Source organism: Microtus pennsylvanicus, chromosome 7, assembly GCF_037038515.1.
Source record: "Microtus pennsylvanicus isolate mMicPen1 chromosome 7, mMicPen1.hap1, whole genome shotgun sequence".
In the NCBI taxonomy this organism is placed as follows: domain Eukaryota; kingdom Metazoa; phylum Chordata; class Mammalia; order Rodentia; family Cricetidae; genus Microtus; species Microtus pennsylvanicus.
In genome coordinates this window covers 64,357,564-64,380,586 of record NC_134585.1, presented here as the reverse complement: position 1 = coordinate 64,380,586, position 23,023 = coordinate 64,357,564, and the positions used below count along the sequence as shown (strand labels likewise).

The window sequence follows — 23,023 nt, the reverse complement described above, 5'->3', positions numbered from 1 at the left end:
CGCCGCCCGGACAAAGGCGCGAGCGCAGGAGGGCCCCGCTAACCCACCGCGGCGTCTTCTCCGGAGCTCTCGCGAGAGGAGACGGGGGAAGATGGCCGCGCCGGGTCTTTCCGTGTGAGGAGGCGGCTTCGGCGGCGCCCGGCGTCGTGTGGCCACGGCTTTCCTCGTCGCGGACGAGGGCCGCCGCCTCCAGGAGATGCGCGTGTGGCGGGTCCGCGGTCGCCCCGGGAGTTCATGCTGCGTGCGAGGGTCGCGGCCGCCTCTCTAATCGCCGGGCGCCGCCGCCGCCGCTGCTCCGGCTCGGCCCGCGGTGAGCCTACCGGAGCCCGCCCTGCGTGCCGCGGCGGCGATGACCGGGGAGAAGATCCGCTCCCTGCGGAGGGACCACAAGCCCAGCAAAGAGGACGGGGACGTGCTGGAGCCCTGCGAGGAGGAGGCGACGGCCGCTCTCGGCGGAGCCTTCACCGGGGGCCGAAGCGGGGCGGGCGGCGGCGGCAAGGGCGGCAAGGCCTGCCATAAGATTTTCAGCCACCACCACCACCACCGGCTGCAGCTGAAGGCTCCCGCCGCGCCCAGCTCCGGAGCCCCGGCCCCGCTGCAACACAACGCGGTGACCGCCACCTGCCCGACCCCTGCCTGCCTGGGCAGCAACCCCGCGGCTGTGGTCGCTGACGGAGGCAGCTGCCCCTCGCTCTACCCGGTGCACGAGTGCGTCTTCAAGGGGGACGTGAGGAGACTGTCCTCGCTCATCCGCACGCACAATATTGGACAGAAAGATAATCACGGTGAGCTCTGCCGGTCGGCTTTGCCCGTTTTCGGTTCCCTGGTGTGTGTGTGGGTGACCGTCAGCCTAGGGGTTCTGGGCTCCGGCCCGCGCACCGTGCACCGCAGCGGGGAAAACCCGAGTATTTCAGCTTCATCGTGCCGGAGGTCAGGAGTCTGGGTCTCGTGGGTGCGGCTCAGAAGGAATGTTACCTTCTTGTCACCCCCTCCCGAGCTTCTCAGGATAAGTTGCCTTGTCTCGGCGGCAGGCCTTTCGTGTGCCTAAAGTGAGGCTGTCTCACATCCAATCAGGTCTTCTTGGTTTTCGGCATTGTCTTTACAGCCCCCACTTCCTTCTTGGCGCTTTAAATTTGAACATATATATTGTTGGTCTTAATCACCCAGTGCAGCTAGGTGTGAATTGTATTTGTCACCGTGCTTTGTGTGTGTGTGTGTGGGGGGGGAGATTGGCTTTCAAGATACTTAAAACACTGGTTTTTGAAATCCACACAGAAATGTGTCTGCGTTTGATTTCCCAAAGCGATTGAAGAGACTTGTCAGTAGCTGGGTTTTTTTTTTTTTATTGCCTTTTCCACACTAGGAATAATGTTTTACCTTGACTGAGGGTAAAGTCAGTATTGTAATTTTCATAATAAAGTCCTGTCTTTACAGCATGCTTGAGAAAGCATAGCTTATTTGATGCTGGACGGTCGCTACTTTTGGTCACATCTTGACAGCTGATTTTTTTTTTCCTCCTTTAAATAACAAGTTTTAAGATTGATTTGCATCCATTTTTTGTTTCTCATGGTGCTGGGGATTGTACCTAATTTACAATTAATGTGTAATCGTAAATAGTTGAAACTAATGTGAATAGTAATAACTATTTTTCAACATTTTATTAACAGGCCGTTTTAAACTTGTAGTTAGCAAATATTGTTGGCAGCTGTTTTTAACCTAAAATGGAAGTTATAAAGCAAGCTGCTCAAAGTGGCATTGCATATTAGTGCAATACCACCTGTGAAATAAGCGCCCTGAATTTGATTGGTTTGTAGGCTTCTTATCTAAAAGTAGAACAGAGATAGAAAATAAGTAAACACATATTCTCTTTCAGTTTTGTAGCTGCCCTTGTTTCCTGAGTTCACTGTACTGTAGTCATAATGCCACCACCATTAAATACCAAAAAAGTGCTCTGAAGCTGTTTCCAGGTCTTCATTTTTCTACTTTTTATTTAATTCTGTTGTTGTAACAAGCACATTTGACTGCTGCTGAGAATTGTATCCTGACTTAAATAGTTGAGTTGTATTACTAATTTATTGGTTATTTGGAAGTGATTTAAATTTGATCCACCAGTAACTGTGATTTATCGTTGCCTTTAAAATTTACCTTAATGTTGCTTTGAAAGTGTCCACAACAATCTCTTTGATAGCTAATGCTCTTTAAGGTAAGGGATGACTGGAATTCCCAGGACTACTGAGGTTGTTAGACTTCCAGTTCTGTGTTTAGCATCTGTTAGAGCTGACTTCTGTTCAGGTATTTAGACTTCTGTATACCCTACACTCCTGCTCTTTATGTACCACAATTCACTTTTTAAGTGGAATGTGTGTATTTTGTTTAGTTGCCTTTCTGTCACTTCTGATGATTGCCACCAGTGGCTCCTGCCAGTGAAAGTGCTGTGCATCCTCCTGCACACTCTCACTAAGGAAGAAGGCCGCTGCTGTGCTCCCCTTTGCTCTTCTGTCAGTGAGTTCTGTGGGCCTGTGTGTGGAGATCCCAGGACAGCTTAGAAGATCATGTCTCTCCTTCACTGTGTAGGTCCCAGAATTGAACTTAGGTTGTCTTTACGTACAGAGCCATCTTGCCTGCTACCGGTTCCATTCTTGGAATGCTACTTTTACTCTAGGTGCTTTGTGCCCATCTGTGCTTCCACAACTTTGGGATTTCAAGCAGTGCCACCACACCCAGTTTTCCTAAGGATTCGAACTCAGGTCCTCATGCTTGTGTGGCAGGCGTTTTACCAGCTCAGTCGAGCGCTGTGCTTTTACTTTGTTTTTTTTTTTTTTTTAAAGACAGGGTTTTTCTGTGTAGCCTTGGAGTCTGTCCTGGCACTTGTTCTATAGATCAGACCGGCCTGGAACTCACATAAATCTGCCTGCCTCTGCCTCCCGAGTGCCGGGATTAAAGGGGTGCACCACTATTACCTGCTCTGTGTTTTTACTTTTAATGGACATTGTTAAGTTATTTTCTTAGAAGGCTCTTATTGGGTTTCTATCAGAAAAGAGTTGAGAGAGGCAAAGAACTTTGCTAAGGTTGCATATGCAACAGAAACCATGAGACTGAAAATAGAAATAATGGCTGGGCAGTGGTGGCCTACAGCTTTAATCACAGCCAGACAGGAGGATCTCTGAGTTCAAGGCCAACCTGGTCTACAGAGCAAATGCCAGGGCTACACAGAGAAATCCTGTCTCAAAAAGGAAAGGAAAGGAAGAAAGAAAGAATAGCTAGAATCCCTGAGTGCGTGTTACTTTCTTTGTGAATTTCTGTTGAGACTCACTGCATTTTAGGAAAGTCAGTTCTAATGTGTGGTTTGTTTTGCAGTACAGTCCTTTAATGCATATTTCTCACTTAGTATTTACAATAGAAGATAAAAAGCCCCAGTTTATTTTTTCGGTTATTAGGAGTCTTGTATTCTTTATATAGGAGCCTATGGAAAGATCCTGTCACTAGATAGCTCTCAGTTTCTATAGAATTTTTTGCTTGTTTTTAAATTTCTTGGTGCAGTGGCACAAATAAAAGCACTGGGTTATTCACCCCCATGATAGCCCTTTAGTCAGTGCATCTTCTGTAGCCTTTTGTCATATGATGTGCTCTGTGAAAAGTTTAAGATGGTTTTCCTAAAACATAGCAAATACTCAGTGTTTTAAATAAGTAAATTAAAACTGTAGAAACTTGCTGTTCACGGAACCCTGATCTGTTCCCCTTCCCTGTGAGAACAGTGCAGTGGCTGTGCAGGCAGGGATGGCCTTGCACAGAAATTCCACAGCAGCAGAGCCTCACAGTACAAGACCAAAACAGGGCTGGAGAAGAGGCACTGGGACTCAGGTCACTCCAGCACCCATATCTGGCCATTCACAGCCACCTGCAACACCTGAACATACTTGGTATATGTACACATACACATGCTCATAAATAAAATGAAATATATTTTTAAAAAGACCTAAGGATGAAAAAGATTTGTATTTACTTATTTTTTGGAGATAAGGTTGCACTATATATAGCCTTGACTCTTCTGGGACTCAATATGTTGACCAGCTGGCCTCACTCATAAGGAGAGATCCACTGACTGTCCTCTGCCTCCCAAGTCCAAGTGCTGGGATGAAAGGCATGCACCACCATACCTGGCCTATTTTTGTTACTTTAGGTAGGGGCATATGTGTGTCTGGACTGTCTACATGTGGATATGTGTGTGTGAATGCAGGTAGGTGCCGTTAGAGGCTAGAGGTATTTCCCTTGGAGCTTACAGTTGGGTGTGAGTAGCCTGGTATAGGTATAGGTATAGGTGCTGGTACCCAAACTTGAGTTCTCTGGAAGAGCAGCAAGTGCTCTTAGCCACTGAACCATCTCTCTAGTCCTAGATAAAAACTTTTTAATGCTGCCTTTCTCAAGTAATTTGGTGGTTTTCTCCTAATCCCTTCTTGCATTTGTCTGTCTACCTATCAGTCACCTACTGATCTAGTTTTTGAGACAGGTCTCATTGTGTAGTCCGAGCTCTGTCCTAAAGCTTGAAATTATCCTGCCTCAGACTCCCATACCCAAATTTGCAATTACTTTTCAAACACAATGCTCTACAGTTAAGGTATTTAAATTTGCTTTTATTATTGACCCTTGGTTTATGTGGAGAGCTTGTTGATGTCTACTCTGTCATTGCTTAAGTTTATTGTTGATTAGCTCCTTAGTTTGGATTAATTTTTGATAAATTTTGTTGTATACTGTTTTTTTCTTGATGAGATGTTGGTCAAATAAATACATCTGCTAAATAATTTCAGAATTTTTGTATTCTGGGCTTAAACATTGCTTTAAAAGTTAAACATGATAAAATATGTACTTCTTGTGAGCAAGTGTACCAAGCAATTTGCCTTGGGGATTATTTAATAACAGTTTTTGGGGAATAGGGAAATAATACATTAAAAGTACTGTCTTAGTTACAGTTTCCATTGCTGTGAAAAGGTACCATGACCACGGCAACTCTTATAAAGGAAAACATTTAACTGGGGTGACTGCTTACAGTTCAGAGGTTTACTCCATTATCAAAATCACAGGAAGCAAGGCAGCATGTAGGCAGACATGGTTACATCTTGATCCGAAGGCAACAGGAAGTGAACTGTTCCACTGTGTGTGCCTTGGGTGTATATGAGACCCCAAAGCTTTCCTCTAAAATGACACACTTCTTCCAACAAGACCACACCTCCCAATGGAGGCTCTTCCTTTGGGGGGTATTTTCCTTCAAACCACAACAGTACACAAAATTACCATACCTTTATCTTTATCTTCAAATAATTTTTCCCTTTAATATAAAATTAAAGGTTAAGGTACTAGAGAGATACCTTAGTGGCTAAGAGCACTTGCTGCTCTTATGAAGGTCTAGAGTTTTGTTCCCAGCTGCTTGCAAGTCTGACTTTAGGTGATCTGATACCATGTTTTGACTTCTGTAGGCATGCGTACCTGCATGCACACACAGAAATAAATAATGTAGAAATTTGAAAAACGATAGTCTAGACTTTTACATTGAGTGTCAAGATTTTTTTGAGTCATGAGTAGTTTGGACTATTCATCTTTATTATAATGGTCATTAAGTGATTTTACTATTCAGTACTTCAGAACTGAAAGTGGTACAAATAGATTGAAGACTTGGTGTGGATTACACTTCCTGCTAAGTTAATCAGCTCTTCCCAACTGTTGGTAACTTTGATGTGACCGACAGTAGTGAGAGTGCAGGGTTGTGAAGTGCTCTCCCTAACCTTTCATAGCTATGAGAAGTTGCTAGTGAATTTGGAGATTTAGTGACTCTGCCTTTGATTCTGTTGATTGGTGTGTGACAGGCTGTTTTCTCTGGATTGTAATAGCTGCCTTGTTCTTGACGTTTAGGTAGATTTTTGAGGATTTAATTTGATGGTGTTTAAATACTGCCTATCAGAAGAGTAGAGGGCAAGATTGTTGGGCTTCTGGATCTGCTAGAGTTTTAGGTGCACAGATCTGCAGCCGTTACTGCAGGCTCTACAGAGTAGTATTGAGTTCTAGGAAACCCCTGTACCTGTCCGTCTCCTTATAAGTGCTTCTTTTGTTTGCGTTACAGGGACAGCTGAGAGGGGATCTGCCTTGTTCTAGAGTAAGGCATTTCTGAGAGTAGAAACAGATTTGAAATTGTTCTCTTGGTTCTTAATGGCTTCTGTTTTTTTTTTTAGTTGGTTGATTTATTCATTCAACAGATAAACATGGAGCTTCTGATATCTGTGTTTTTGATGCTGGGAGTGCAGAGGTGAACAGACTAACCCAATTCCTGTTCTTGTGGGGTTGCATGCTAGTTGAAGAGCCAGACGGTAGACAAAGCAGTGAATGTGTGGTGTGACTGCTAATGAGTCATGTCGAGTGTGCGCGTATGTGGGGTGCACTAATGAGAGAGTTAAGCCGAACAGTCTAGAACAGAGTTTCAAGCAGAGATAAGTAAATGCAAAGGTACTGCCTTCAGGAACTCAGAGGGAGAACACTGATGAAGTGGGCAAAAAATGGAAATGTGGCTGGAGTTTGGAGACTTGAGAGGCAGCCATGCTGTAAGCTTGCTGAGACCCTGTGAAGGCGTCTGCATGTAGCAACATGGAATGCGATCGGGTGGTTTTCATCAGAGGTCTCACTATGAAGCAGGTGTCTGCAGGCACAGGTTCATGGATAACTGCTACAGTAAACAGCTGTTACTGGAAGTGAGGGGTGGAGGGGATATGGACTTGGATATGTGTGTACAACTTAGTGCTGTACTAGGTCTGGTTTTTTTGTTTTTTGTTTTATTTTTTTTTGCTTTGCTCTATAATTAGGGTGTACAGATCAAAAGTGTCTCGTGATAACACAAGTCACCGCTTGCCTTCTGTTCGCTGGCCTGTTCACTGAGCACAAAAGGCCTGCTGAACGAACGCCTGCCTTTTGGGGACTCTTGTTGCCATTTAGGCGCTGTATACAATGTCCTTTGCATGCTGAGGGAAATGAGGGAAAAATATTTCTGAAACTGACTATGAGGAGAGGAACTACATACCCTTTTCCCACAGAGCACTTTTTTTCTTGGGAAAAAAGACAACAGGTTATAGACAATTTAGACTTTTGGCAGATGTTTCTCTGGTAAATGAATGGGGTGAGCTTGATCCCATTCAGCACAAAATAGTGTTTGCTGCTAATTAAATGAAGAAGAATTAGCCAGGTAGTGGTGCTGGCCCACATCTTAAATCCCAGCACTCTGGAGGCAGAGGCAGGCAGATTTCTGTGAGTTCGAGGCCAGCCTGGTCTACAGAGTAAGTTTTAGGACTGCCAAGGCTACACAAAAAAAAAAACTGTTAAAAAACTTAAAAAACAAAGAGCTTGTAAATAATAAGTTAAAGTTAGAATTTTGAAAACTTAGCTCAGCCATTTTAAGTTTTCCAGGTTCCTAGTTCTTACAACCACTGCTCTGGTCACGGTCACATAGAACATGCTGTTTTGGTACTGTCTATTGGAATGTATCAGTATCTGGATGGCCATAGACTTTTCTAGACAGCGCTTTTCATGATGCTGTGTATTCTGTAATCATGTCTCGCTCAGGTTAGAGTGTAGTATACTAGGTAGAGTACTAGACTTTAGTGTGTTTGAAGCCCCAAGTTTGGTCCTTTGCAACACACACACACCCCATAAAAATTCTACCCACAATGGACTAGAGAGATGGCTCAGCCAGCGGTCAATTCTCAGGAACCTCATGGTGCTCACAACCATCTATAATGGGAATCCCTTGTTCTCTTCCTGTTTGCAGGCATACATGTACATAACATACACAAATAAATCTTGTAAAAAGTGTCTTTTGAAAGAAAAAGAAAATAAAAATTCTACCTACAGTATAAGAGAAACCAACGTGTTTTAGTGTAAGAGATCCTGATAGAATTTGGATTTCCCATTGTAAATGCCTTTAACAAATCAGTTTTAGTACAGTGTCGAAGAGTTCCCACAGCTACCCAAAAAAGGCTCTGAAAACTCTTTCTCTTTACAACAATGAGACTTTGTAAAACTATATTTTCTTCTTATACTTTAAAATAACTTTTATTTTTGATGATGGCAATTCATCCTTTGCTCAGGGTAGGTAAAAATGTTTTATCCCCAATTAAATGCAGAATAGATCTTAAAATCCGTTCCATTCTTGTATAGCATACTTTCGAGAAATTCATATTTTTAATTAAAATATTTTAAGTAAACTGCTCTTATCATTAGTTTGGACAATACACTTAGTTTTCTGAAGTCCTGATCTTATTTAGTAGAAGTCCCCCCCATTGGCACAGTATATTCACATAATTATGGAATAAATGAATATAATTTGATACGTGTATGCATTCTTCAATGACTGAGTCAGCATAATTAGCATTTCTATCTCTTTAGATGTTTCATTTTCCACGTCTTGGGAGCCATCAGACTCTGACCTTCAGTTACTCTGAATCATAGCTCTAGGCTGTCATTGCCTTATTGTACCAGACAACACCTCAGTTATGTTTGGTGTCATTGTCTCTCTCGCTGTTCCCCTGTGTTCTCCCCTCTCTATCCTCTAGTGACTTCACTCAGTATGTCTTGGAGTAGCTCCTGTAGCATCTACATGTGAGAACACCAGGGTTTGTCTCTGCTGTGTTCCTTGTTTTTCTGCCTTCCTCAAGTGTAAAAACAGCAGTATTTGGCTTGTTGCTCCCAGCTTATCTCCCTTACTTCCACTTCTATCCATGTTTATAGAAAAGAGAGAAAAGCCTTTATGGTAGAGTAGTATTCTCACTGCCCACTTAAAAGTCCTTTTTTTTTTTTTTGGTGTACACTTGATTGACGGTATCTTCACTGTTGTAATGCAATAAACACAAGCGTGCAGATGTTTCTTTGACAGAATGATAATACTGAGACCCTATAATACAATTCCTACTGTTGAGGTGACCCCCAACAAAAATAAAGTTTTGTTGCTACTTCATAACAATAATTTTGCTTTTGTTATGAACTGTAATGTGTAGATACCTGTTTTCCGATGGTTTTAGGTGAGCCCTGTGAAAGAGATTGTTTGACTCCCAAAAGGGTTGAGAACCACTGCTTTAATATATACCCCAGAGTGAGATTGTTTGATTATATGGTGTTTTAGTTTTTGATGATTTGACATTTTAAAATACAGTATATTAAATGCCAGAGTTAAGTAAATTTAGCTATGAGAGGACATTTAAATACAGTGTAATGTGATAGTTTCTAGAAAGTCTAGGCTCTGTCATAGAAACCAAATGCAGATAGCTGGTTAGAGCAGGTCTACTTCAGGGGCAACAAGTGACTCTCTTAGGCTTGCCAGCTCTACAGGCTGTTCTGAGAACAGCCATAAACCATTCACAAGAGATAGTGGCTAGGGTCCAGGAAAGCTTTGCCATTTGCCAACTCTGAGTTGATGATGTTCTGGGTTCCTTGAGATTTTTGTATGAATTTTAATACCAGCTTGTTAGTTCGAGAAATATTACTGGGGATTTTCACACAGAGACTGCTTTGACTTGGCCAACTTGAGTAGTATTGGTGGTGTATTAAATTACTTTCATGTTGTGATCAAATACCTTGGAAGCGATTTGAAGGAGAAAGGGTATCCTTTGTGCCCAGGCTGGGGAGAGCATGATAGCAGGGCAGGAGCTGCTACAGCTATGGCAGCAGCAGTCTGCGCTGCTTGCTCACAGTTTGAAGAACCTGGTACAGGAGAATTTCCACATTCAAGGGGCTTTTTCTTTACCACTTTTGTTTAGTTCAGGGTCCCTACCTGTGGAATGGTGCTACCTACTTATTCATGCAATCTGGAAACCTAAAGATGTATCTGACCTGTGGAGCATGGTGATCCATACCTTTAATCCCAGCACGCCAAGGCAGAGACAGGCAGATAGTGAGTTCAAGGCCAGCCTGGTCTACATAGTAAGTAGATATGTGAATTATTTGCTAAAAGGACAAAGACTGATATGATAAATGAGCAGCGAAAGGAATCTGAAGCCTGTGGGAACATCTCAGAGAGTGAATGCCCTGCTGGTTACTTTTGGGCAGGGCAGGAAAGGTACTCAGAGCTTCACTTTTGCCCCATTCTGAGTTTGTCTTAGAAAACAAATGTGTTATTTCTGCTTAGAGTTTGGTGACAACAATCCTGAAGGAGCTGAATTCACATTTAAATAAAACTCATGTTGTTGTTGTGGCTTCTAATTTAATTTTGTTTTAATTTTAGGAAACACTCCTTTACATCTTGCTGTGATGTTAGGAAATAAAGGTTAGTAAATACTTTTAATGTTTAACTTCACTCACACATCAGTTTTGTCATTAAAAACATTATATTTATTTGTGTGTATGTATGTGATTTCATGCATGCCTCTGTATGTGTATGGAAATCAAAGGGCAACTTGTGGAAGTTGGTTCTCTTCTTCTGTCACGTTGTTCCTAGGGATCAAAGTAAGGTTATCAGGTTTGGTGGCAAGAGTCTTCACCCAGTGAGCCATCTTGATGGCCCCAGTTTTGTCATTAAAAATTACTTAACCAAGGGCTAGAGAGACGGCTCAGTAGTTAAGAACACTAGTTGCTCTTGCAGAGGACTTGGTTCAGTTCCTATTACCCACATAGTGACATAGTGGTTAACAACCATTTTTCTTTTTTTTTGGTGGTTTTTTTTTTTTTTTTTTTGGTTTTTCGAGACAGGGTTTCTCTGTAGTGTTAGAGCCTGTCCTGGAACTACCTCTGTAGACCAGGCTGGCTTTGAACTCACAGAGATCTGCCTGCCTCTGCCTCCTGAGTGCTGGGATTAAAGGCGCCACCACTGCCCGGCGTTAACAACCACTTGTTAACACTGTTTCTTTGAGCCTGTGGGTACCAAGCATGCACATAGTGCACAGACATACATGTAGAAAAAACATAAAATAAATAAATACATGTTCAAAAACTTCATAAAATATTAGTTTCAGGAAATGCTGATAAGTAGCCAGAAGAAAATAGAGTTTCCAGGTAAAATCCATTTGAGAAAACTCAAATTGCTAAAACCAGTAGTTTACTCTAGAGCCTTAATGAACCAGCCTGTGCTGTGACTTTGAAGTTGGCAAGCATAGGATTGTGGTGAGTTATGTCTCACAGTTATCTGATATTCCCACTTCTTCATAGGTTTTATAAGAGATAAGTATCCGCTGGAAAACATTTTGGGACAGACTTAAATAGATCTGTTTTAGGACCCACAAACAGTGTTGATATTCTCTTTTGAAAACACTTACGGTTTTTATATTTTATGTGTATGTGTTTTGATTGCATGTACACCTGTGTACCATGTCTGTGCTTGGTGCACTTGGAGGCCAGAAGAGGGTGTCAGATTCCATAGAGCCAGAGTTAAAGGTGAGTCACCCACCACGGGGGCGCTGAGAACTAAATCCAGGTTCTCTGGGAGAGCAGGAAGTGCTCCTAACCATGGAGCCATCACTCTAGTCCCTTAAAAGATACTTTTAGATTAGGCGTTTTAAATTAAAAGTTTTCTTTAGTGCTTCAAGAGATCTGACATTTTTCTGGCCTCCATGGCACACACACAGACACAAAATGCATGTACACACACACACGAGTAACAAAATACATCTTTTTTTTGTGTGTTGGAGAGATGGCTCAATGCTTAAGAGCACTGACTGCTCTTCCAGAGGACCTACATTCAATTCCCAGCACCCACATGATAGCTCACAGCTGTCTGTAACTCTAGGATCCAACACCCTCTCACAGACACAAATGCAGGCAAAACACCAAATGAACATAAAAATAAATAAATTACTAATAAAAGACTTTTTTGCTAATGAGTGCAAACACACCGACTCAGTTAGAATACAATTGTAAAAGATGAGCAAGAAGCCTCTCTCCATTTCTTTTTCTGGTAGTATTAAAGAATATTAATTCCAGTGAGTGGTTCTGTATACTTTTAATTCCAGTACTCGGGAGGCAGAGGCAGGCAGATTTCTGTGAGTTCAAGGCCGGCTTGGTCTATAAAGAAGTTCTAGGACAACCAGGGCTACACAGAGGAACCTTGTCCCCCTCTCCCCCAAGGAAAAAAACAAAAACCAAACCCATAAAAATTAATTCCATATTTATTATCCAAAGGGTATCTTTTCACCTTTAAGCCTTCTTCATAGTATGACCTCAGCTTGGGTTCACCCAAGTGGAAGTTCTGCCTGCTGTACTTTCCATATTGTGCTTTTCCGTGTCAGTTTCTAAGTCCTCTCCCTTGATTGGTGATGCTGTAGGTGTGGCTGCTATAGACATTCTACTCTAATTAGTAAATAGTCTCGGAGTGACGCTTTGACACCTGTGAATGCTCACAGAGCGCTTTTCCTCTGTCCAGTACACTGGATGGTGTAACCTGCTTCTCTGGTTGCATCACTTGTTGACTGTCAGTAAGTTACTTTCTGAAAAGAGCTCACCCCTTACTTCCATGTGTTCTGACCATTTCCCTCATTCCTGTCCCTTGCTGTAGTGTTCCTCTTTGAACCGCATAGTTCTCTAGCAGTGTGTGTGGAACTGGGAGTCTTTATAACCCATGGTGGACACTTAGTTTGCTATCAGTGTATTAAAAAAGAATATATATATATATTTTGAGACAGTTGTACTATGTAGCCCTGGCTTGCCTGGAATTCACTATGGTAGACCAAACTGGCCTGAAACTCATAGGCATCCATCTGCCTCTGTGAGAGTATTGGGGTTAAAAGGGCTAGCCACCACATTCTCCAAAATAATCAGTCTTCTATATCACATATTCTCACATATTTTGAACAGACTTTCTTTAATGCCTTTCAGAAATGAAATGTCTATATTTATCTTATTCTAATAGAGTTCTCTGCTATTGTCATTCCTTCTATCACCAAGAATAATGCTGAAGTAAAGCCATTTAGCTCACCCCACCATATTCTTTCAAAAAGTTGGTACATTTTTAAAAAATGATTTACTTGTCTTCCTCATAGGATAAAAGTTCTGGTAATAAGACTTTATCTTCCTTCACTTCTGTTTTCAGTTTCTAGTAGTTAGGAATGACTGGGGATGCAGCTTGGGGATGGGATGCTTGCCTACCACATGCTCACCACCTCTACCACTAAAAATACCTAAATAGACATATAGTAACTGCTTAGTTAAGTATTTAATGTGTGTGTGTGTGTGTGCGTGAGTGTGTGTCTGCAAACACTAGCAGAGTAATGATCCATGGGAGATAGGAGGTAGTTCCGTTCAGCATCTCTCAGTCAGTATTGGTTCAGACTTTAAAAGTCTGACCACAGGTAGCTTATTTTAGACATATACAATTTGGAAAAAAAGTTTCCTGGTAATCATTAATTCAAACATGTGTGCACAACAGTGCTTAAGATATGACTACATTGAAACTCATTGTAAAGAGGAAGCCAGGCAGTGGTAGTGTATGCCTTTAATCTTAGCACTTGGGAGGCAGAGGCAGGTGGATCTCAGTGAGTTTGAGGCCAGCCTGGTCTACATAGTGAGTTTCAGGACAACCAGAGCTGTTACAAAGAGAAACCCTGTCTCGAAAAACAAACAAACAAATCCAAGTGATATCTTCCATAAAGATAGGTTCCATAAATAGTCTCGGGGAGGAAATTGCTATAAATTGACCATTACATACAAAGAGATAAAGGTCTATGGTATCCATTTTTTTAAAGATTGATTTATTATGTATACAGTGTACTGTGTGCATGTATTGCCTGCACCCCATAAGAGGGCACCAGATCTCATTATAGATAGTTGTGAGCCACCATGTGGTTGCTGAGAATTGAACTCAGTACCTCTGGTAGAGCAGCCAGTGCTCTTAACCTCTGAGCCATCTCTTCAGTCCTCAGTGTGCTTTCTTTTTAAAACACTTTTTTTCTTCCTGAAATAAAGAATTAACATTTCATTGACATGACAGGTATGCAACTTCTTTGGATCTTTCTGGGTTTTAGATATTTTCTTGTTTGTTTTTGTTTTGAGACAGGGTTTTACCATGTAGCCCTGGCTGGTCTGGAACTCGATGTGCAGACCAGGCTAGCCTTCAGACAACTCTGAGAAGTCCACCTGCCTCTGCTTTTGCCTCCCAAGTGCTTAGATTAAAAGCATGCACCACCATGCTCAGCTGAATTGTAGATATTTATATAAAGTAACTCTTGAGGTTGATAGGTTAGCTTGCAGTCTTTGGAAACTCGCTTCAGATATTCTTTGGAGACAGAAAACAGTACTTTATTTTTAGAGAGAATCCAATTTATTTTTAGCTAGGTTGGGTACCTTTAAATCTGGGGAACTGATTATATACATGGGAGTTTATAAGTTACTAATTATACATAGAATGGTATTATTTCACAAATGTAGTAATCTGGTTTCTTGAACTTTTGCATAACACTCATATTTAAATATTCTAAAAATTGCGTGTCTAATAATTATTACTAATTTTTATGTTGCAGAATGTGCACATTTACTGTTGGCTCACAACGCTCCCGTAAAGGTGAAAAATGCTCAGGGATGGAGCCCTCTGGCGGAAGCCATCAGCTATGGAGACAGACAGATGAGTAAGCAGTGCTTTAGAAATACTGATCGATGTGCTGAGGTTGTCTGCAAACTCACGCGTGAATTATCCATAACTTGGGAATACTTGAACATTGAGTCATGTGGGAAAACCTGCTCATGTCCTCCTTGAAGCATTGAGTGGTTGTGGTACTAGGGCTGTTTTTCTTTTTGAAGTCAAGAATCAGTTGTCTTTTCTGGCAAATTATTTTTTCTGCTTAACCATTGACTTACTAATTGAAATAAAAATTATGGTGCTAACAGCACTCATCTGCTTTCAGTGGATGTAGACTTTCCTGAAAGCTAAGAATTGTGCTGTCTCTTAGTTTAGTCTCTGAGCCATTATGTTTCTATTATCTTGGAACTCTTTGAAGGGGCCTCTACATTTTTCCACACCCAATTAAATTCAGGGCCTGTCTTAATCTGCTCCGACCTAGTCAGGGCTAAAGGGAATGCTTTCCTCTTCTGTGCCTGCTGGATCCCTTGGTCAGAGTGGCCCTGAGTTGGCACAGTGACTGTACCTTTCTCATTCATTATATCTGGCTCTTGGGGGATTTCCTGACTGAACAAACTATCTCCATCCCCGGTATAACCTTTTGCGGGGGGTGGGGGTGGGGTGTCAGGCTTGATCGTCTTTACTTTTATTGTTCTACATGGGTGTCTTCTCTGAACTGCTGCTGCTGCTTAGGCATTAAAGCCTTCCCGAAGCTCCTTAGCATACAGTTTGGCTATTTTTTTCCTTAGCTACAGTCCAGTTTGGTGAACCAATGAGTTTTATTGTTACTACTTATAGGAATATGGGTGAGGGGTTACTTAAGGAGCAGAAATGACTCAAAAGACAGCTGCATCACCAAAGTACCCCCACCCCTCAGCTCCCAAAGCTTAGAACTTGGAGCACACAGTCTGCAGGCAATCAGCAGGTTGGAGAGTGTCCTTTCCAGGTGTATCAGTTGTTCTAAACCTCTTCCAGGCAGCTCAGCTGGTTTCTGTTTCTTCCAAGAAGAGAGTGGCTGGTCAAGAATTGTCTTTGCAGCTTTGCTTGTCTGAGTTGTCTTTTTTTTTTTTTTTTTTAAAGACTTATTCATTTATTATATACACAGTGTTCTGTCTGCATGTATTCCTACAGGCCAGAAGAGGGCACCAGATCTCCCTCTAGATGGTTGTGAGCCATTATATGGTTGCTGGTAATTGAACTCAGGACCTCTGGAGGAGCAGCCAGAGCTCTTAACCTCTGAGCCATCTCTCCAGCCTCCATCTGATAATCTTCTTTTCAGCTTGACTTAGCTAGATATGAGATGAACTCTCAGCTTTTATTACTTACTCTTAGAGTGAATCTGCTCAATTTCAGAGACTTTCTGAAGCTATTCTGAATTGTTTACTTTCCTGCAGGATGGAATGTTTCAATCTTCAAAGAAACTGTTACACAACAACCACCATGCTTGATACCTAGATCACATTTGCAGGCTTTAATCTGGATAATTGGAAGCAATTGTCTGGATTTAATCTGGATGACTGGTACTATTATTACTTCATAGTTCATGTGGGAAAATCAATTTAAAACAGCTTTGTAGAAAAATCATGTTTATTGAAGAATTATGTAGCATTTTGTTCTTTCAGGCTGCTGTGTGGACTCAGTCTTCTGTGCTAAGTTTTAGATTTTTCTGGAAACTTTCTTGGGATTTAGTTGTATGTCATCCACATATTACATATGTGAGTTGCCTGAATTGCTTGGATAACTTTGAATGATGAGCCTGTATTTGACTGTAAAATGTAATATATGATGAGACTTCTATGGAATTTTAACAGCAAAATTGGCATGTGGTATTTTTTGTTACGTATTGACAGTTGTCCTTTGTGAACAAAATCAGAAACCCCTATGAGATGAAGAAACAGGCCTCGTCATAGAATTATTTCAGGGGACAAAGGAAAGTGTACATATTAAAGGACTAAGGATGGAGTAGTAGCTTGTCTGAGGACTTCCTTTGATTTTTTTGAAGGGAAACTAGTGAGGACTTTGAGACTTCCAAGGATTTTTTATCACAGTAAAAATATGTGTAAAGCCACTTTGTGCGTTAAAGAAAAAAGGCATGATTCTTAGTCATTTGAGCTTGTCATCTGTGACGAGAGCCAGGAAATATTTCTTAATAGAAATCCAATTTCAGGACATCTCCGTATTCAATTTTATATTTCACTGTAACCTATCACATAAATATTTAATTCTCAATAACCCAGCACATAGAAGGTAAAGGCAGGAGTTTATGAGTTTCAAGCCAGTTTGTACTTCTTGTCAGGAACGACCTCATGAATAACCCAAACAACAAAATGAAGTGAAAACTCAAATATTTAACTTAATTGAACCAATGGTGTTTATTTAGAAATGTCAGTGTGAAGTTGTATTTGTGATGTTGTTTAAGGAAATGGCATTTAATTCTTTATTTAGGACAGACAGTGGTGGTGAACACCTTTAACCCTAGTACTAGGGAGGCAGAGGCAGTCTACTCAGAGTAACCCCGTCTCAAAAAACCGAAAATAAGTAAATAAATAGATAAATAAACAAACAAAGTCTTCATTTAGTTGCATTATCTTGAAATTTTCTATGGCATAGATGATTACATTTTTTGGGAGAATCAGAAACTTTATTATAAATTATTAGCAAAAGCTTTGTGATTGTCTTTTAAATTTAATTTCTGCTAATTTTGCTAATGTTTTTGTGCTATAGAATAAGCAGTCAGGACTAAGAATGTAGCTCAATTGATAGACTATATAATATTCATGAAGCCCTGAGTTTGATTTCCAGCACTGTGTAAAACTGGGCATTTGAGCACTGTGGAAGTGGAGGCATGAGGATCAGAAGTTAAGGTCATTGTCCATTACATAGTGAGTTCTAGGCTGCCCAGGTCTCCAAAAAACAAACAAAAAAAAAGGAAAGGAAAAGAAAAAACAAAATTATGTTTACCTGGTGAGCAATGATGGCCTAGGGAGAAAATGAATATTTTTGTCTTAACCTGTGTCCCAGAGTTCCCAGCTTTTCCTGATGCAGACAGCTATGCCTTGTTGTCCTGTTCTCCGGTTGTCTTTGGTCTCTAGGCTTGTTTATAGTTTGTGTCATGGGATACTGATTTTTATGGTAGTTTTGAGTATTTTGTTGGGCACTGTCAAATTTTCGGCATACCAGAGTCTGTGCTGATTTGCCATCTACTTAGACCTGAGTTTTCTTCATTTAGACTTCATTTATATTTTTTTTAAGAGAGGAGGATTTTCTTGTGTGTGACACATTTTCAGAGCGCTCCAGTTGTGTACTCAGCTCATTTCTAGTGACCTAGTGTTCTTTTATCAACTTCGTGAGATCTTGTTATGGGTGTGCTGTTTTCAGATTTGTTTGTTTGTTTTTGTTCTTTATTTGTTTTTCAAGACAGGTTTCTCTGTGTAGCTCTGGAGCCTGTCCTGGAACAGGCTTTGGAGCCTGTCCTCTAACTTACAGAGATCCACCTGCCTCTGCCTCCCGAATGCTTGCTGGGATTAAAGGAGTGTGCCACCACCACCTGACTTGTTTTTAGATTTTTATCACTACTAAAGATTTATTCAGTTAATCCGTCAATAGATGACTAAAAAAGGCAAAGAAAAATTGAGACTACTATGTTAGGATTTCTTTCCCACTAGGCAAGTTCTTTTTTTTTTGGTTTTTCAAGACAGGGTTTCTCTGGTTTTGGAGCCTGTCCTGGAACTAGCTCTTGTAGACCAGGCTGGTCTCGAACTCACAGAGATCTGCCTGCCTCTGCCTCCTGAGTGCTGGGATTAAAGGCATGCGCCACCACTGGCTCAAGTTCTTTTTAAAAGTTTTTTGTTGGGGCTGGAGAGATATCTCAGCAGGTAAGAGCTCCTGCTGCTCTTTTAGAAGACCTGTCCCTTATATGGGGGAGGGGCTGGCTCACAGATGCCTGTTACTCCAGTTCTAGGGGATCCAACACTCTTCTGGACTCCTCTGTGTACACAGCATAACACACACACTCCTCATATACACATAAATAAGAAAATCTTATAAAAAGTTTCATATTTGGGAGTTTTATTTATTGCTACTCGGATTTTTGAAATTTTACAACTTTTATTTCTTTTTAAAGAAAGAAAAGAAACGAGGGCCAGCAGGATGACTTAGTGTGTAAAGACACTTGCCACCTAGCAGTGGAACAGCAGGGAGACTTAGTGTGTAAAGACACTTGCCACCTAGCAGTTGAAGGAACAGCAGGGAGACTTAGTGTGTAAAGACACTTGCCACCTAGCAGTGGAAGGAACAGCAGGATGACTTAGTGTGTAAAGACACTTGCCACCTAGCAGTTGAAGCTTGGTAACCTGAGTTCAGCACACAGAACCCACATCAAGGTAGAAGGAGAGAAATGGCTCCACAGAGTTGCCTATGACTTTTGCATACACATTTTATATCCATATGCACCACACATTATACAAGGTGCACTCACATGTTGTATGTTCACACACACACTTCCAGTAGTATATGCAAATTTTAAAAAATTTAAAAAGCAGTGATATTCATTGTAGAAAATTAACAATTATAGAAAAATTAAGGAAAAATACTAATCAGTTGTTTTCTTTAAACTTCAGTCACAGCTCTTCTAAGGAAACTCAAGCAGCAATCCAGGGAGAGCGTTGGAGAAAAACGACCTCGGTTATTAAAAGCCCTAAAAGAGGTAAGCTGGGCTTCTTTGCTGATTCTTTTTATTTATTTATTATGTACACAATATTCTGTCTGTGTGTATGCCTGCAGGCCAGAAGAGGGCACCAGACCTCATTACAGATGATTGTGAGCCACCATGTGGTTGCTGGGAATTGAACTCAGGACCTTTGGAAGAGCAGGCAGTGCTCTTAACCTCTGAGCCATCTCTCCAGCCCCCTCTTTGCTGATTCTTTACTTAAACAGTAACTATAAGTGTGGGTTTAAAAAGCATTTAAGATGTGCACGCGTAAGTATGTGTAGATAAGTAGAGTACCCAAGGAGGCCAGAGGGCATTGGAACGGGAGTTACAGGCAGTGGTGAGCTGCTCAACATGGCTGCTGGGGACTGAACTTGGTCTTTATTTGCAGGAGCAGCAGGTGCTCTTTACCTCTGAGCCTCTCTCCAGCCCTTCAGGCAGTCTTTTAAAGTGCAGTTAAATTTCTCCCCAGTAAAGTAAGGATCAGTTAAATGGTGAAAGTCATTTTTAAATCAAGTAACTGAAATAAAAATCTAGGGTTATAATGTGTGGTTGTGTTATTGGTAGAAACATTAGAAACATTTTCATTGAACTGGGACGATGTTACTATGTTTAGTAAACTAGACAAGTGCTCTAGAAGAGATATGTCGTGGTATCATGGTTGATAGATAGCCCATCCTCCTGAGGCTGCTGCTCTACGAAGGTATTTTGGCAGTTTGTTTTTTCTTCTTTTGTCTTTTGTTTGTTTGGTTTTTCCATACAGGGTTTCATTATGTAGCCCTGTCTGTCCTGGGAAGTTCTCTGTAGACCAGGCTGACCTCACAGAGATCTACCTGCCTCTGCCTCCAGAGTGCTGGGATTAAAGGTGTGCGTCACTACTGCCTGGCTAGTTTCATTCTTTTCAAACTCTAAACATAAGAAATAGAAGAATAATTTTTCTTTTTCTTTTTTTTTTTTGGTTTTTCGAGACAGGGTTTCTCTGTGGCTTTGGAGCCTGTCCTGGAACTAGCTCTGTAGACCAGGCCGGTCTCGAACTCACAGAGATCCGCCTACCTCTGCCTCCCGAGTGCTGGGATTAAAGGCGTGCGCCACCATCGCCCGGCAGAAGAATAATTTTTCATTTCTTCTCTAGTCTTTAGAGATTCTTAAATGATATCAAGTATTTTTCGGGGAGGGGGGGAGGTGCAAAATGATATGTAACTTGTAACTAAAGTATATTTAATAATTTTTCATATTTTATTTCTCAGCTAGGTGATTTTTACCTAGAGCTTCACTGGGATTTTCAAAGCTGGGGTAAGAGTGCTATGTTTTGTTATAAAATATGGATTTATAGAAATATTAGCATGACATATTTGATACTTATTTAGAGAAAATGTCCATTGTGTTTAGCATAGTCATTGTAAACCCACAAGTAACATTCCATTTCCTGTTAGGGAAGCAGCTCTCAAAATTCTAGTTTTTAAGATGGAAAATTAACTTAAAATAACTTTTGTATTGCTGGGCCAGGTGGCGCACTGGAACTTGCTCTGTAGACCAAGCTGACCTCAAGCTCACAGAGATCTGTCTGTCCCTGCCTCCTTTGTGCTTGGATTAAAGGCATGCGCTGCCCAGCTTAATTTTATTTTTATTAAAGACTTAATACTTAATACAATAAACATTTTTGCTAGCATCTAAGTTAGCATTTGTATTATAAAGTTATTTAAATGGTTAGTGATATTTTTCCCTGAAATAATTATTGAAGCCATGCAGTGACAAAACTGTGAAGTCTGTTCCATTTTATATAATTGTATGTAGTTTGGAAGTTAAATAATATGTTTTATTTGTGTGCTGTATTCATATTCTATAATAAATAGTACATTTTGTTATTACTGTCTATAACTAGGTCATTTTAGATCTTACTAAAAACTATTTATAGTGTCATTTTATTTGTGTTTTAATAAATAAAGCCTGCCTAAAGATCAGAGTCCAAAGCTAGCCATACTAGTCAGCCATACCAGCACTAGAGAGAAATATAAGGGGGATGAGATTTCGTACAGGTAAGAAGTCTCTAGTGATTTGGCTGCTTTGCTTCTCTGATCTTGAACCCCAGTATCTGTCTCTGGGTCTTTATTATTTGTGCTACATCTATTCAGTAGTAGTAGAAAAATAATAGACATTTTACAGTTTGGAGGTCATGGAAGATTGATAAACAACTTAATTTGAAAGTTACATTCTGACTTTGAAACCCTTTAATGCAAGTTACACTTTCACAGTGCATTGGGTGTGCACATTCACCACAGATCATCATCACTCAGTGCAGCTGAGAGTGTGAAGATGCTCAGCTGGTAAAGTGCCTGCTTTTCAGGCATAGGACCTGAGTTCTATTTCTTTGCTGGATGCAGCAGTGCATGCTTGTTATCCCATGCAGAGGTAGAGGTAGGAGGGTTCAGAGATTTGCCATTCTAGCCAAATTGATGAGCTCCTACTTCAGTGAGAGACCCTGTCTCACCATCAACCTTTGACCTTTACGTGTGTACACACCTAGGAAGGTAGAAGTTGGTGGGCAAATGGTGTGGTTTCTCTTATACAAACATTGAAATTGAGGCAGTCAGTCTAAGAGCAAGGGTATGTATTTGGGATTCAAACTTAAATTTAGTGGCCTCATCTCAGAGATCTTGTTTAAATGTTACATTTTTGCTATTTTTTCCAAATGATATTTAAGGGATCTAGTAGATAAGACCCATGATCACTTGTTTACAATTGAATAACGTTTAGTGACCTCAGGGTATGATTTTTATTTATTTGTATATCACACAGTGGCCTGAAGTGATAGAGTTAGCTACTCTTGGAAGTGGATGGATTAATAATATCTGGAGTCGGGTATTAGGGAGTGAGAGCTGAAGGGTCAGAGAAGCACTGCGGTCAGCCCCTAGACAGATGTTTACCTCTGTCAGCGCTCAGACCCAAGGGCTGATGATCCTGTCCTCGGACTGACTGCACAACTCTTGTCTCCTCCCACCTTATATTCTGTCCACTTTTGCGTGAGCTCTGTTTCTCTTTTAGATAAATTCAATCTTGTGTAGCTCAGGGCGGTCTTGAACTCACAGAGATCCCTTTGCCTCTGTCTTCCGAGTGCTGGGATTAAAGGTTTGTGCCACCACTACCTGTCCTCTAGTGGCTTAGCTCCACATTCTGATCTTCAGGCAAGCTTTATTTGTTAAATCACAAAATATTACTACAGGACAGGGTTAAGGGCACACCTAGTAAAGTAAATTGACTCTGTAGTTGAGCAGTTTCTGAGTGGGAGATACTATCTTAAAGACAATTATCAACATTTGTGAATTAGTAAAATGTTTGCTGTTTTTTTTTTTAAAAATTGCAAATATCTTAGACTTTACTTTTTAACTTTTTGTTTCTAAAATTGCAGTGCCTTTGCTTTCCCGAATTCTGCCTTCTGATGCCTGTAAAATATACAAGCAAGGTATCAACATCAGGTGAGGTAGTGCGTTTTGTGTTCTGAGTAAAAAAAAGCTAAGTCTGGAGGAAACCTTTTTTGCAGTCATAGTTTGCTTGTCTTTAGTAACTTAATATACTGTAATATATTCAGATACTTTACTCGTGTAAGACCTGTTGCAGATAGCTTGTCATCTAAGCAGACTCTAGCACCAGGGGAGGTCATGCTGCAGTGCTTCTCTGGTCTTGGGTTTCATTAGGAGTAAGGACACTTCAGGAGGACCTCACTCACATCTTGCCTTTTCCTCTGTGTC

General features: G+C 41.0%; 1 protein-coding gene across 2 annotated transcripts in view; it reads left to right on the top strand.

Annotated features, from left to right (window-relative positions):
* The first annotated feature begins 208 nt into the window (after window positions 1–208).
* Window positions 209–23,023, top strand: part of Ankrd13c (ankyrin repeat domain 13C) — a 44,525-nt gene continuing 21,710 nt past the window's right edge. Inside the window, exons 1-6 of one of the 2 annotated variants that reach the window (XM_075981018.1) lie at window positions 209–785; window positions 10,253–10,294; window positions 14,475–14,579; window positions 19,189–19,274; window positions 20,525–20,570; window positions 22,684–22,750. In XM_075981018.1, the coding sequence (XP_075837133.1) occupies window positions 350–785; window positions 10,253–10,294; window positions 14,475–14,579; window positions 19,189–19,274; window positions 20,525–20,570; window positions 22,684–22,750 (782 nt within the window). In that variant the 5' untranslated portion in view covers window positions 209–349. The remainder of the gene's footprint in view (window positions 786–10,252; window positions 10,295–14,474; window positions 14,580–19,188; window positions 19,275–20,524; window positions 20,571–22,683; window positions 22,751–23,023) is intronic. The other variant, XM_075981019.1, reaches the window with a different exon arrangement.